The sequence below is a fragment of the Suricata suricatta genome, chromosome 11, assembly GCF_006229205.1.
Source record: "Suricata suricatta isolate VVHF042 chromosome 11, meerkat_22Aug2017_6uvM2_HiC, whole genome shotgun sequence".
NCBI lineage: Eukaryota > Metazoa > Chordata > Mammalia > Carnivora > Herpestidae > Suricata > Suricata suricatta.
Window position 1 is genome coordinate 654,664 of NC_043710.1, and position 13,680 is coordinate 668,343.

Genomic DNA, 13,680 nt, shown 5'->3' on the forward strand with positions numbered 1-13,680 from the left:
GGGCTCCGGGCTTGGGCCATTCCGGTGGGCGTGCGGCGGGGTCACGTGACGGTTTTCATGTGCATTTCCCTGATGCCACGCGACGTGGAGCGTCGTGCCGTGTGCCCGTTTGCTATCTGTGCCATGTGGTGAGGGGTTTATAACTTTCACTGCATCTTAAATTAAGAGTAAGGTTACTCTGTCACGTTACTTACCCTTCCCCATGTCTTTCCTCAGCTGTCACGTGAGCTACTGAAGATCATCTTGGGCTGGATTCTCTGTGAATCTGACTCTGAGCCGGGCTGGGAGGACTGAGGATTTATGAGAGGGGCATCTGTGAGCAGGGATGGGAGAGAGAGGGCTAGAGGTGGGCAGAGGAGGCACCGCATGGAGGTGCTGGTCTGCCAGGGTCGCCGTTGGCCTGTTCAGGAGCTTTGACGTGCAGATGGCCTGTCGGACATCTGGCGTTGGGCGGGCATGGCCAGGCCCTTGTCCCAGCCCCTCACTCAGCTCTGGGAGCTGACCCTCTCACGTCACCACACTCTCGGCAGCTCCGGTCATTAACTGAAGGGGGGTCCGTGTCTGCTGCACGTTATATCTCTGTGTGGAACTGTGGATAAGTCACTCCACAGGAAGGGAACGCCTAATAAATGTTAATCGTGTTATTAAGAAAGAGTTCATGGCCCTTCGGGTGGTAAATCTTCAGACACTCTGTATAAATGTTTTGGGGGCAAACAGGACTTATGCTGTTTCTTCTGTCTTCATAACTCTCTAAGCTAAGCTGTCCTAGATCGGGAAGGAGGGTCCCTCTTTTTTTCTTATTTTTTTTTAATGTTTTATTTATTTTTGAGAAAGAGAGAGAGAGAGAGAGAGATAGTGTAGGCAGGGGAGGGTCAGAGAGAGAGAGAGAGAGACAGAGAATCTGAAGCAGGCTCCAGGCTCTGAGCTGTCAGCACCAAGTCTGATGCGGGGCTCAAGCCCACAAACCGTGAGATCATGACCTGAGCCGAAGCCAGATGCTCAACCGACAGCCTCCCAGGAGCCCCACGGAGGTTCCCTTTATCTGTTAAGCAGTTGGCAGCATTGAGCATGTGTGCACCTTGAGCAGTAACAGATAAGAGAAAACTTACCCTTTGTCCTCAGAAACGTGGACCCTGGATGGTTTATGATTCCAGTTATGGCAGATTAGGTGATTTACATCTGTACCATAGGATAGAAATCTAATGCAAGTCACTAATGCACACATATACATAATTCTAAATTTTCTAGTACCAACATTAAACAAATAGTAAAAAACAGATGAAACTAATTTTAGGGGCACCTGGCTGGCTCAGTTGGTGGAGTGAGTGCATGAGTCTTGAGCTTGTGGCCGAGCCCCACTTTGGGTTATTATTAAAAAAGCAACAAACAGAACTTAAAAAAACTCTAATTTTAATATATCTTATTTAGTGTAATATGCCTAAAATATTATCATTTTAACATGCAGTCAATAGAAAAAGTTACCCTTTTTTATAGAGATATCTTACATCCTTTTCATACCAAGTGTTCAAAACCTGATGTGTATTTTACACTTAGAGCACACTCAGCCCTCCGTGCAGACTAGCCACACTTCCAGTGCTCAGGAGTCACATGTGGCTAGAAGCTGCCAAGTTGGAAGGTGCTGACTTCAGATACAATGTTACAAATATCTTGAGGGGTTGCCTGGCTGTCTCAGTAGGTTAAGTGTCAGATTCAAGTCCTAATCAGTCTCACAGGCCTGAGATTGAGCCCTGCATCCCAAGCTCTGTTTGGGGTTCTCCTCCCCCAACCTCCCATAAAAAAAAATCTTGGAAGCATCCTGGAGTAACAGGAAACAAGGAGAATTTCTGGGCCTCCTCTCGGAGGAGGGAGGTGTCCGTGTAAGCAAGCATAGCACGCAGCTGTTTGTGCCTTGAGAGCGTTTGCTAATCCCAAAGAAAGAGCCACGAAACAGACATTGAGGTGACGCTGAAAGTCTAGAGGGTGGTCATTTGTCAGGGCTGCTGTCTTCCAGGGGACATTTGTCACAACCCAGGCAGGGATGCGCTGCTGCCATCTAGTGGGTGGAGGGCAGGGAAGCTGCTAAATACCCTACAGCACATACAGCAGCACCCCCGCCCCGCCCCCCAAGAACCATCTGGCCTGAGATGTCAAAGTGCCGAAGTTGAGCAGCCCTGGTCTAGGAGAAAAATCAAAGCCCAGAGCCCACCAGACGTAGAGACCTTTTTGACTTTACATGGAGACTTTCAGAGGCAGTGCCCTGAGGGCAGGCATGGACTGGACGTGAGCCAGCCCTGTCCCAGGTGTGCAGCGGGGCTCTGGACACTGCAGCCTTCACACTCGGGTTAAGGTAAGAAAAGCAGTCCTCTAGAGGTGGACATTGCCATTGTAGGCTACAGATGATTCCTAGGATTTTCACACCTGTAGTCCAGTGCAGTCACAGATCACCGGGTGCCTGGGGAGTCAAGGTGGCGTGAGCAAGAACCAGCAGAGACAACGAGACAGAATCACAGACCTCTGATACCAGATTCACATGGCAGTAAAGGAGTAGGTTTACCGTTTTTAAAGTAATAGGGGCGCCTGGGTGGCTCAGTTGGATAAGCGCTTGACTTCGGCTCAGGTCATGGTCTCATGGCTCGTGGGTTGAAGCCCTGTATCAGGCTCTGTGCTGACAGCTCAGAACCTGGAGCCTGCTTCGGATTCTGTGTATTTCTCTCTCTGTCTCTGCCCCTCTCTCACTCATACTCTCTCTCTTTCCCTCAAAAAAAAAATTAAGAAAGTTAAAAAGAAAAAAAGTAATAAAGGCCCATTCAAAATTTGTAGCAGGAAACTTGGGGTGTGAAAGGTGACATAGAGGAATTTGAAATATTAACAGCAGACGTAATTGAAGGGAGATTTGGTGTCTGAACAAAGCCTGTCCTGACTGTAGGACAGACGGAGGGCAAAGAAGGGAGACAGGAGCACAGGCGGGAGACAGAGGGATGTGGTCCTGAAGTCTCAAAGGTTTAATTGGCGTCCCAGAAGGAAAGGGGAGAGAATGTGGCAGCTTCTGAGGTCACAGGAAGCTGTGTTGTAGGAAAGGAGAGAAGTTAGCCGTCCGCTCGGTGGGGACGGCAGAGGCCCGGCCCGGCCGCATGCTGACCGTTAGGCTTTGCCGCCTGCTTCGTGGCATCTGACCATCGTTGGGTTTTTTTCCATAAATCCTTTAAAGTCTAATTCCTAATTCTGTCTTTCTAGATTTTGTATATTGAGGATTTATTTTTCTGATTTCAGTACATTATGAGATATCTTCAACATTTTAGTGAATTTGTGTTTCTTAAAAAAGAACACAATTCTGTCTTTCTAGATTTTGTATATTGAGGATTTATTTTTCTGATTTCAGTACATTATGAGATATCTTCAACATTTTAGTGAATTTGTGTTTCTTAAAAAAGAATGTGTGAAATTTACCAAACTGCAGACTCCACACGCACAGGTGACATGAATGAGGTGCACACTTGGACGCATTTTTGTGCATATGCAGAGATCACAAGTCACGGGAGGTGAGCCGAGCTGGCAGCTGACCTGAAACAGTGCGGAACGGGAGGCCAGCCCTGTGCTGGAGAGTGGCCCGCAGACTGGCCAGTGAGAGTGTCTTCTAAGATCAAAGCTAAACAGAACTTCTTCAGACAAAAATGGAGAGTTTCCCATGGGGAAAAGGGAATTCTAAAGGGTGTACTTCAGGCCAGAAGCAGATGATCCCAGATGCAAGGTCAGAGAGGCAGGAGAGGAGGAAGGAAATGGCGGCCGTAGTGGTGAGTGTGCACGATCGCTGTGCACAATAATGCCTCGTGGCGGGACAGACACCCGTGGACGTAGGGGGGTGGGAGGTGATAAAATGTGACCGTCCTGGGAACGTTAGAACATTGCGTCTATGGGCCACAACCTTGCCACCAGGAAGGCTGGGGGCCAAGGCTTCACTAGTGACCTCTGTCATTTGAGGAGGGGTGTGGGGCTGGGTCCCATGATGTGGCCTGTGGAGTGCAGACCATGACTTCGTGCCCTTTCCAAACCTGACCTTGAAGAGGATTGCTCATTTCCATTCGTCCCTTCGGGGAGCCTTCCCATCGCCTCCTTGAGAAGAACGTGCTTTGGGTGCTGCTGGGCTGAGAGGCCTATACCCTGCTTGTGGCTGGAGGCCGCCGCGCCGAGACCCGGCCGACCTGCAGATGTGTGAGCAAGCAGTCGGTGCTTGTCATGTGCGCCACCCAGGTTTGGGGGGCAGGGTTGGGGTGGTTATTGTGCCATCAGCCAGCGCCCTCCACCTGGAAGCCTTTCGGAAACAGCTGCCGTCTTACCGTCTATGGAGACACCATGATTGCTTATTCCTGACTGTCTGCAGGAGCTTAGCAGACGGCCTGCGTTAACTCGCTAAACATGGGGTATCTACCATGGTCTGGGGGTGCACAGGTGAATGAAGAAGTTCCCGTAAAGGGGGCACGTGGGTGGCTCAGTTGGTTAAGCGTCCGATTTAGGCTCAGGTCATGATCTCACGGTTCATGAGTTTGGGCGTCGGGCTCTGTGCTGTCATGGCAGAGCCCTCTTTGGATCCTCTCTTCTTCCTCTCTCTCTGCCCCTCCCTGCTTGTGCTGTCTCAGAAATAAAAAAAGAAAACATTAACAGAAAAGTTCCCATAAAGAACTTTGGTTATTGTAGGTGCAGAAAGACTTAAGTGAATCCTTCTATGAAGGAAGCGTGAAAGCTCGTGGGAAGGGGGCGCCACACGGCTCCCGACGGGCCGGCCGCAGCGCCCGGCGCCCTGCCCGTGTTCGCCCCTGTTTTCTGCTTTGCTTCCTGGTGTATTTGACAGTAATGTTAAAAGTTGGCATTATGAGATATGACTTCTTTGCAGTAAAACTTACGTAAGTGCGCGCTTTGAATTTTGGAAGACGCATGTATCTGTGCAGCCACCTCCACCAACGGCACAGAGAGCACTTCCGTCACCCGACACGTTCCCTGTGTCCCTGTGTGCTCAGCCACCTTCCTCAGCCCCCACCGGCCTCTGGTCCACTTTCTGTCATTGTGGCTTTGCTTGAGACCCACATGAAGGGACTGGGCGCTGTGGGGTCTCTTCCACCAAGCACGGTGCACCCAGGGCCCTCGCGTGTACCGGTGAGCCCTGGGCACCTCCTGCACGGCGTGTGCACTCGCCCGAGGCTGCGTTGAGCACTCCCTGTGGGCACAGCCCCGGGCCCGAGGCAGGGGTCTCCCGCTGTGTTCGGGGGGCAGCTGTGCGTGTCTCGCTCCTGCCGGCGCGTGTGAGCCGTCCCTGTGCCTCTGCGTCCCTGCCGGCGCTTGGTGTGGTCGATGTTGTGGACTTCAGTTACCGTGGTGGGGGGTAGTGGAAGCATGCTGTGGTGTTACTTTGCATCTCCCTTTCGTTAACCCCTGGAGTCAGTAGGCATTATAGAGAGTGGAGGAAATGCCTCGGGTCTGTGGGGCCCTGGGGTGGAAGGTTGGATTCTCTGGTGTGAGCATTTGTCGGAGAGTTCACGGAGGAGGCAGACAGGATGGCATGGGGGCCAGGAAAGAATACCGTCAGGGTGCGGGCGCGGGAGAGTGCCATGTCCATCCTGGGTATCTTATTCTTTCCACCTCTTTGATCATATGATACTTGTTGAGCGCCAGTGTCTATGAGAGAAAACCATGGGAAAGGACCACATCTCAGAAACTGTCTGGAAGTCAGTTTGGTTCCTCGGACCCGCGCGCTGTGCCCACAGCCATGCCAGTTCTTGCCGGCATCTCATCTGTCCGGTGAGAGCGTCTTTCTTGGTGAAGTAGGGTCACACTTGGGGCGGCTATGCTCAGATGCCCTCGCAGTGGGCCGGGTGCCCTCTCCCTCCGCGTGACCTCCCAGTAGAGGCTGAGTGTTTGGAAACTGGTACTTCCCAGGCCATGCCTCCGTTTAGCACAAGGGTCCTGCTCTTAAGGCACAAACGACAGACTCATGTCAGCCTGCAGCCTGCTGGGGTCGTAAGTACAACTGGCAGGCATCTCTCTCCTGTCCCTGAAGAGTGGCTTTCTCAGATGAATGCTGGCCATCGCCACTGTTGAATGAGACAGGACAGGCCCTGAGCAGCACGAGTGACTAAGGGTGGTTTAGGTTGGTCGGTGCTGGGACATGCTAGGGACAGAGCAGGCAGGGACACAGCAGTGTGGTGCGGGGGCCTGTAGGGGCGACCTGGCTCTGACCCAGACACTAGGCCATTCTCAGGCCGTCTGCCCTCCAGCCCAGCACTTTGGAGGAGGGAACATGTTTGTGCCTGCATCTGGATGCAGTGCTGACTCTCTCCCTCTCCAGACTGGGGTCTTACTGCTTAACGTCTTGTTACGGAAATACCAGGTTTCTGTCACCTTCTGATGGACCTGTGTTCACATTTCACGTCCTGAAATTGGCATGAGTCTTAAGAGCCGGTGGTAAAGGGTCCTCATGAGCCTCCCGTCTCAGGGTCTGCTGAGCCCCGGGGTGGCGTCCTGCTTCATGTCTGCAACAGCTCTCCCAGGAGGGGGCAGTGGACGAGTTGGGGGTCCCAGGGGCACAGACTGGATCCTGACCCTCAGTCAGGATGTGTGGCCTGTTTCCCACCTCTCCTCTTCTTCTCTGATCTTCATGGTACGTGGGGACACGGGCCACCCCCTTTGAGGCACGAGACGTGCAGTGTGACAGTTTGAAATGACTGGAATAAGGACATAGTTCTAGCCTGCCCTGAAACTGACACTGTGAGGGCCACCTCAGTCTGGTGTGGTGAGTGAAACTGCACTGACTCAGAGGGACGGTCATTGTGAGGAATTCCTGAGCTCTGGTGAGGGTGACTGCAGGGCCCAAGGTGTGGCCCCTCAGGCTGAAGGAGAGCCCTCCGGAGGACCGAAGCGCAGGTTCCTTCACGCGGAGCATCCGGCAGCCCCTCCGTGGCCCTGAGGGCGGCGGGGCCACTGTAGTGAGCCTTGTGAGCTGGGGGGGCCGGGTCCCTGAGTGTGCGGTCCTTGTAGCTGCCGCTGGGAAGGCTGGTGGTTGGACACTTGCCAGAGAAGGCCCTGGCGTCACCGTGGGCCCTGAGATGGTGGAGCAGCTGCAGCCAGTGCTCCCCAGTCCACGTGAAGCTCCACATCACCTGTCCCCCCAGCCAGACTCCCGCGTGCATCTGGGAAGTGACAGTGCTCCCCACCCGCCCGCCCCGCTCCCCATGACAGGACCCAAGATGGGGGTGATCAGTGGAAAGGAAAGGCTTCCCTACTGGTCACTCTTGAATAGGTGAGGAGCCCCTGAGAGCAGGTGGAGCTGGACGCGGCAGGGTACCTGGGCAGGGTACCTGGAGGGTGCAGGCAGGATGTGAGCCCCTGTCCTCCCGATCGCGCTGGGCGGTGGCACAGTCTGTTCCCCTCGTGGGTGCCGCTCTCTCCCTGGAGGGGGGCTCTGGCTTCAGGCAGAGTGGCCTGCTGGACTGCCCTCTGGGCTGGGACTCTCTGCAGCACCTTGTGAGTTCCCGGAGCTGCCTTCTGGGCACTGGCCTTGATCGTACATCGTAGCCACTCCAGGGCCCGGAGGGGCCTGCTTATTCTTGCCTCAGTGACAGCCCTGCTGTTAAGTCTCCTGGCATCTGGGAGGGCTGTAGGAAGGACCCTGTGTCCGGGGTCCTGCAGGAGCAGAAAATGGGGGTGTTTCAGGGAAGGAGCCCCCTGGTGCTTCTGTGGCCCTCTCCACGGAGCTTAGTTTGACCAAGCTGTTCTCTCTTTTCAGTCACTGCTGTGTTTTCCTTTAAGAAGTGCTCTGAGTAGCAGAGACCTGTCTCCCGGAGGTGAGAGGAGGTAGAGTGGTACTTTAGGCTTGGTTGTCAGAGGAGGCTTCCGGAAGGTGATGGAATCCGGGTTGGTTCTCGAAGGATGGCTGGGTGGGTAGGAGGCGGGCTGCTTGTGCTGTGCCTACAGATGCTCTCCCACAGCGGATGGGGATGTGTCCCAGCCAGGAAGTGGCAAAGCTGGGCTCCCCAGGTGCAGAGAGCAGATGAGCAAGTGGGACTGGCGGTGGTGGGGGATCAGGCCTGGGCCCCTTATACTATTTGGCCATTAAATCATGTCTCAGTTTGTTGCTAAAAAAAGGAGGATTTCTCAGAACTTCTCAAGGTGAGGTGACCAGCTGGCTGGCTGACATGTGATTGTCACCCTAGGAAATCTTGGGGGGGGGGTGTCTTCTAGACCACCTTTCGGAGTCAGCCAGTGCTTGCTTGCCTATGTGCACAAGTGTCCCAACCTGTGAGGACCACTGCTGTCCCGTCTTCCCCTTTCTCTCGAGTCCTTGCCGGCCCTCACATGTCCTGCATGGGTCCTGCACACTGTGACAGCAGTGTCACTGGAAGACCCAGCTCAGAAAAATGACCAGTCTCTTTGGTTGTCACCTCTGCAGTCCGCTAGCGGTTGGCTCTAAGGAATACTATATACTCGTCCGGTGAAATGAGAACTTCAATCCTTAAAATGGTGCAGGGTGGTCCTTTTTAGAGTAGCAGCTTGTAGTCTGGCAGCGATGTGCCTCGGGCCCACCTTGTCATGATGTCTGGTGAGGTGCTCAGTCGTGCTGTGATTAGGATGAAGACGTCGGTCCGTCTGGCCCTCCTGTGTGTGACTTCGGTGGGTGGGTGATTTGTCCTAAGACTGAAGCGAAGAGGGATCATTTAGAGCACATTCATCCACCTGCGGGAACAAACTTACTTAAATGACTGAGTTGCTGACTCCAGGGGTCCTTGTGGGGCTGGGCTGTGATGGGTCCCAGGGAGGCCCCTGGGGCCTGGCCTGCCTGGGCTGTCCGGGGAGGGCAGAGCCCTTGCTGTAGGGATTCCGGTTTCTGTTTTTGAGGGAAGCCATACCGTTGGGATCTGCCGGGCACCACCCGGTCTGGAAACATCGCTCGCACTTGGCTCAGCACGGTGGTGCCGTGTCTGGTGGAAGGCGGGCCCTTACCCCCTTGTCCGGCTCTTGCTGATGACTTCTCTGCTCTTCCCGCCTCACCCACCTTTTCTGTAGGTGACAAGGCTCTTGATGGCTATAGTAAAAAAAAGTACGTCTGCAAGTTGCTCTTCATCTTTCTCCTGGGTCATGACATTGACTTTGGGCACATGGAGGCCGTGAACCTGCTGAGCTCCAACAGATACACGGAGAAGCAGATCGTGAGTGTCGCCGAGGGGGTGGGGGGCTCGAGGTGGGGTGTCGAGGACACCTGGGATGGCCCCAGGGCCTTCTTCCCTCCAGGAAGCAGCCGTGCTGATGGAAGGACTTTTCTCCTGGGCAGGGTCCTTCTGATAAGGGGGCCGTTTCTTGCCTTGCTCTTTCTTGACAACTTCCCTGCAGTGGAGATTTCCTGTGGGTCTGGATGGGTGCTGCAGGGTGCCAGGCTGTGGCGTCTCTGGCAGGCCCGTTTCCTGCCCCAGAGTGTCCGGCTGACTCGTGGGCACAGACCCTCCCCCTGGCGGCCCCTGGTACTATTTCCCCTTTGTGTCAAGGCCACCGCAGCCACACAGCTCAAGTGCCTTCCTAGACAGCCCTGGCGTCTGCGCACCCGAAGCCCCTTCGGGCCTTGTAGCTTTAACTCTGTATCCTCTCACAGTAACAGTATTTTTATGTTTTTCCAAGGGTTGCAAAGTTGTCTGTCCAAAAATTTAACTTACAGAAAGTAAAAAACAAACAAAAAAACCCCCTAGATTCCCCCAGAAATTTTGGAAAATATTGGTATTTACCCAGTAAGAATTCAGGTGTCAGCCATGGACCAAGCAGTCTGCTGGGAGGGCCCTGGGGACATAGTGACCAAAAGCAGATGTGGGCCCTGCTCTTTTTTAGTCAGGAGATGGCGTCCTACAGCCGTAAACAGAATTGTAACTGTGGCCAGTGCCCAGGGAAGGAGGTGTGGAGAGCCCTCTGGGGCCCCGAGAGGGGGTGACTAGTAGGGCAGGTCCCCCAGGGAGGGCATCCTGAGCGGGGACAGAAGGACAAAGACTTAACTGGGGGATGAGGGCAGACAGAGCCAGTGGTGCCCAGCTGGGGTCATGCGCACCGGGGCTGAAGGGGCAGCAGGCTGGAATGGACACGGGGGGTGGGCTTGTGGGTCAGGCCTTTCAGCGGCACAGGGGTTTCTCCCCCGTGGTCAATGACGAGATGAGTCTTGAGAAGGTCACTGTGTCCCCTGCATGGGGAGGGTGTGGACAGCAGGGGTGACGTGGGGCTGCAGTTGGGCCGGTGGTGAGGGGATGCTAAGGGTGTGGAGACAGATCACGAGAGAGGGTAAGGCCGCAGTGAGCAGGCTCTCGGGACTCCTTGTCGTCAGGGCCTCCGCTCAGCGGCCTTCCCACCCTGATCAGGACAGTGTTGAGTCCAGATTGCTCACACTCCTACCACGGATAGGCGAGTGGGATGGGAGGTACGGGTGGGGACAAAGGCTTCTGGTTCCCATGGGGACGTCTGGCCGCGCGCCTCAGGTGTGTTGTGCAGGGCTGTCTTGTGGCAGAGCCAGGAGTGAGGCTTGGCTCCGCTAACAGAACTGGCGTCTCCGTCAGAGCATAGAGCGAGCCTCTGAGCACAACTCCTCCGCAGGACGCTGCGCTGTGGAGGCGTCGGGAGGCCAGCCCCCGGCTGGACGTGTGTGCCTTGTCCCTTGTTGACCCGGGTTGTCATGAGCTCTCTGTCTTCGTGTCTCTCTGGAACCCAGGGCTACCTCTTCATCTCTGTGCTGGTGAACTCCAACAGCGAGCTGATCCGGCTCATCAACAACGCCATCAAGAACGACCTGGCCAGTCGGAACCCCACCTTCATGGGCCTGGCCCTGCACTGCATCGCCAACGTGGGCAGCCGAGAGATGGCCGAGGCGTTTGCTGGGGAGATTCCGAAAATCCTCGTAGCTGGGTATGTGGCCTGTGACTTGTCGCAAATGCGGTACGTCTCTCTCGTTACCTAAACCAAACCTGCGACTCCATAAAGGATTTATAGGGTGAGTTCAGCTCCGTGTCTTAGGTGGCAGGAGAACCGTGTGTGCAGGTGCCTGGCCGAGGCCCGTCACGCCGTTCCTGCCCCAGTACTGCTGGGTTTTGAGGAAGATGAAAGAGGAGCCCTGCGGGTCTCAACCAACCGAGAGGGGCTGGCGTCCCTCAAGGCCGCAGAGGGAGCGAGGCATCCTGGGTGTGGCGCAGGCCCCTTCTTGCCCTTTCTCCACAGCCTTCCTGAGGAGCAGCTCAAGCACCCAGATCCCTACCCCCTTTGATTTGGAGAGAGGCCACGAGGGGCGGAGCAGACAGCTCTGGAGGAGTGGCACAGGGCGTGGCAGAGGCAGGGCCCTGCCTCTGAGTTCCCGGACTCTTCTGGGCTGGGGAACTGACCCAGGGCCTACGCCCTGGTGACACAAGGACCCCAGGCCCAGGCTCTTCTTCGGGACCGAGCTCTTCCAGGATGACCAGCAGTGCAGATGGAGGCCACAGCACTCTGGATGCTAGGATTTGGCTCCAAATCCGGTCCCAAGGGTCACTTGTGCCTTGGGGGCGGGCCCTGGCTGGACCAGTTACCGGAAGGGCTGTGGCCACACAAGGCCTGGGGGCTTGTCTGTGCGAGGCATCTGCCATTAGAGGGAGAACTCGAGGCCAGGCGGGACGGGCAGAGGAGGCTCACGGGTGCGCCAGTAGCAGGTCGCAAGCTAGGACTACAGAGACCAGGAGGCAGATGGGGAGCCAAGATGACGCGCTGTTCGTCTGCTGATGAGCGCTGTGGGGCATGGTGGCGCCCCAAGTGCACCCTTCCTAAGACAGAAGAGACTTGATGTGAGCAGAGTGATCCTGAGGGGGCATTCGGGTCTGTCAGGAACCCTCTGGGGTGGGTGTGGGTTCAGGGACGCATGGCACTTTCTTTTCCTCGCTCATTAGGGCTGTTCCATGTTGGGCAAGGCCTTTCCTGAACCCCTTTCCCCGCTCTGGCCGCTGCCTGACCCTTTCCCCGTTCCTGGCGCACCCAGGGAATACGGCTGTGCACTGCCGGCCTCCACCTCAGAAGGCAGGCTCCCTGGGGGCTGAGGTCTCTGTCTGCTCTGGCCGTTGCTTTATTCCCAGCATTGTGGAACAGTACCTGGTATGTAGTAAGTGCTCGATAAATGCCTGTTGAGTGAGCGAGACGTAAAACAGATAATCTCTGAAGAGTATTCAGATGATAATTGAAGCCCGATTTCCTGAGATAAAGGATGGACCGCACCTGTAGGTTGAAAGGGCACAGAGGGTGCACGGGGAGGGGGGGGTACCAGCATGTACGGGAAAGGAGATTGTCCTGCTGCAGGAAGACCATGAGCTGTGTCTGTGAGCTTCACAGCCTGGGGGTCCTGGTGTGCGGTCAGGCTCACCCAGCTGGATTATCTGTCAGAATCAAGGTCACAGACAGGCGCTCGATACCAAAAGGCTCAGGTTGTGTGGTATGCACAAACCCTACTTGAAAAGCATTCCCAGTTTTTGAGTATGCCACTAACCCACAGACAGCTCAAGGTAAAGTGCTCAGGCCAGAGAAGGCCAGAGAGGGACCGAGGCACTGCCAGGGTGGCAGGTGCAGAAGAGAGTGTCAGCAGTCACGTAATTGCACCAGACCTGGCACACTGGGGGAGGGGAGCAGGTGTCTTTTATGCTGGGGCTTAGTAGGCGTTCAGGAAGAGAGGATGCCCGGGCCCTGGGCTGTGGGCCCGAGACAACTGAGACAGTGCGGGCCGCGGTCCCCTGGCCTCCCCAGGGGTGTGGGACGTCGTGCTTCCCTTGCCTTGAATGTTCCTGTGGTGCGGGTCCCCCGGCGGGGGGGGGGGGGGGGGGGGGGGATTTCCTGCGCGAGCTGAGACACGGGCGGGGCCTGCAGGGCATGCTGCCTGCTCCTTGCGAGGACTGTGCGGGGCCAGAGCGGGCCAGGGACGGGCTGCCCCGCAGGGCATGGGCCTCCAACAGGAGTATTATAAAGGTAGTTTCTCTTGGGGGTAGAATGGGGAGCAGTTTGGGGGTCTCTCATGTCGGGCTAGACTCATTTAGGAATAAGAAGGCTACAAGGGCGGTCGACGGTAAAGATGGCCCCAGGTGCTCGCTGCCCTTCCTGTGGGACGGGAGCCCCCGTGGCCCCCGCCAGCGCTCGGCGCACTCTTGTCCAGACAGCTGCCCCGGCTTGTCCCTTGGGGGGCCTGTCGACCTCCCGGCGGTTGGCTCGGGGCCGGGGGCGGGGTGGTAACCAGAGCACTGGGAGCTCTCTCTGCCCTCAGCCAGCATTAGAGCCGGAACAGGAAGCCCCCCACACGTCCCTCTCCCGGGCCATCTGCTGTCGGGCGACACCCGTGCTTGTCTTTCAGAGACACCATGGACAGCGTGAAGCAGAGCGCCGCCCTGTGTCTGCTGCGCTTGTACCGAACGTCTCCTGACCTCGTCCCCATGGGCGACTGGACGTCCCGAGTGGTGCACCTCCTCAACGACCAGCATTTGGTAAATGCCCTTGGACTAGTGTCCTACTCGCCCCACCAAACGACTGTCTCTGGGATAGCCACTAAGAAATCAGCAGCTCAGTGCTTCCTGAGGGGACACACGCGCAGCCTGGTCCCCTGAGCCTGCGAGCTGGGTGTGCCCCTGTGGCTTGGAGAGGGGCCCCTCCTTCCTGTGGGTGGGG

General features: G+C 56.0%; 1 protein-coding gene and 1 non-coding gene across 2 annotated transcripts in view; both read left to right on the top strand.

The window, feature by feature from the left end:
- Positions 1-13,680, top strand: part of AP2A2 (adaptor related protein complex 2 subunit alpha 2) — a gene marked incomplete at its 5' end in the record, with an annotated part of 44,021 nt that overhangs the window by 3,300 nt on the left and 27,041 nt on the right. The window contains 3 exons of the mRNA XM_029957178.1: positions 9,052-9,194; positions 10,727-10,920; positions 13,370-13,499. Of these exons, the coding sequence (XP_029813038.1) occupies positions 9,052-9,194; positions 10,727-10,920; positions 13,370-13,499 (467 nt within the window). The remainder of the gene's footprint in view (positions 1-9,051; positions 9,195-10,726; positions 10,921-13,369; positions 13,500-13,680) is intronic.
- LOC115272915 lies at positions 3,065-3,189 on the top strand. The gene has a single exon (XR_003900560.1). It is a non-coding gene; the product is annotated as a U6atac minor spliceosomal RNA (small nuclear RNA).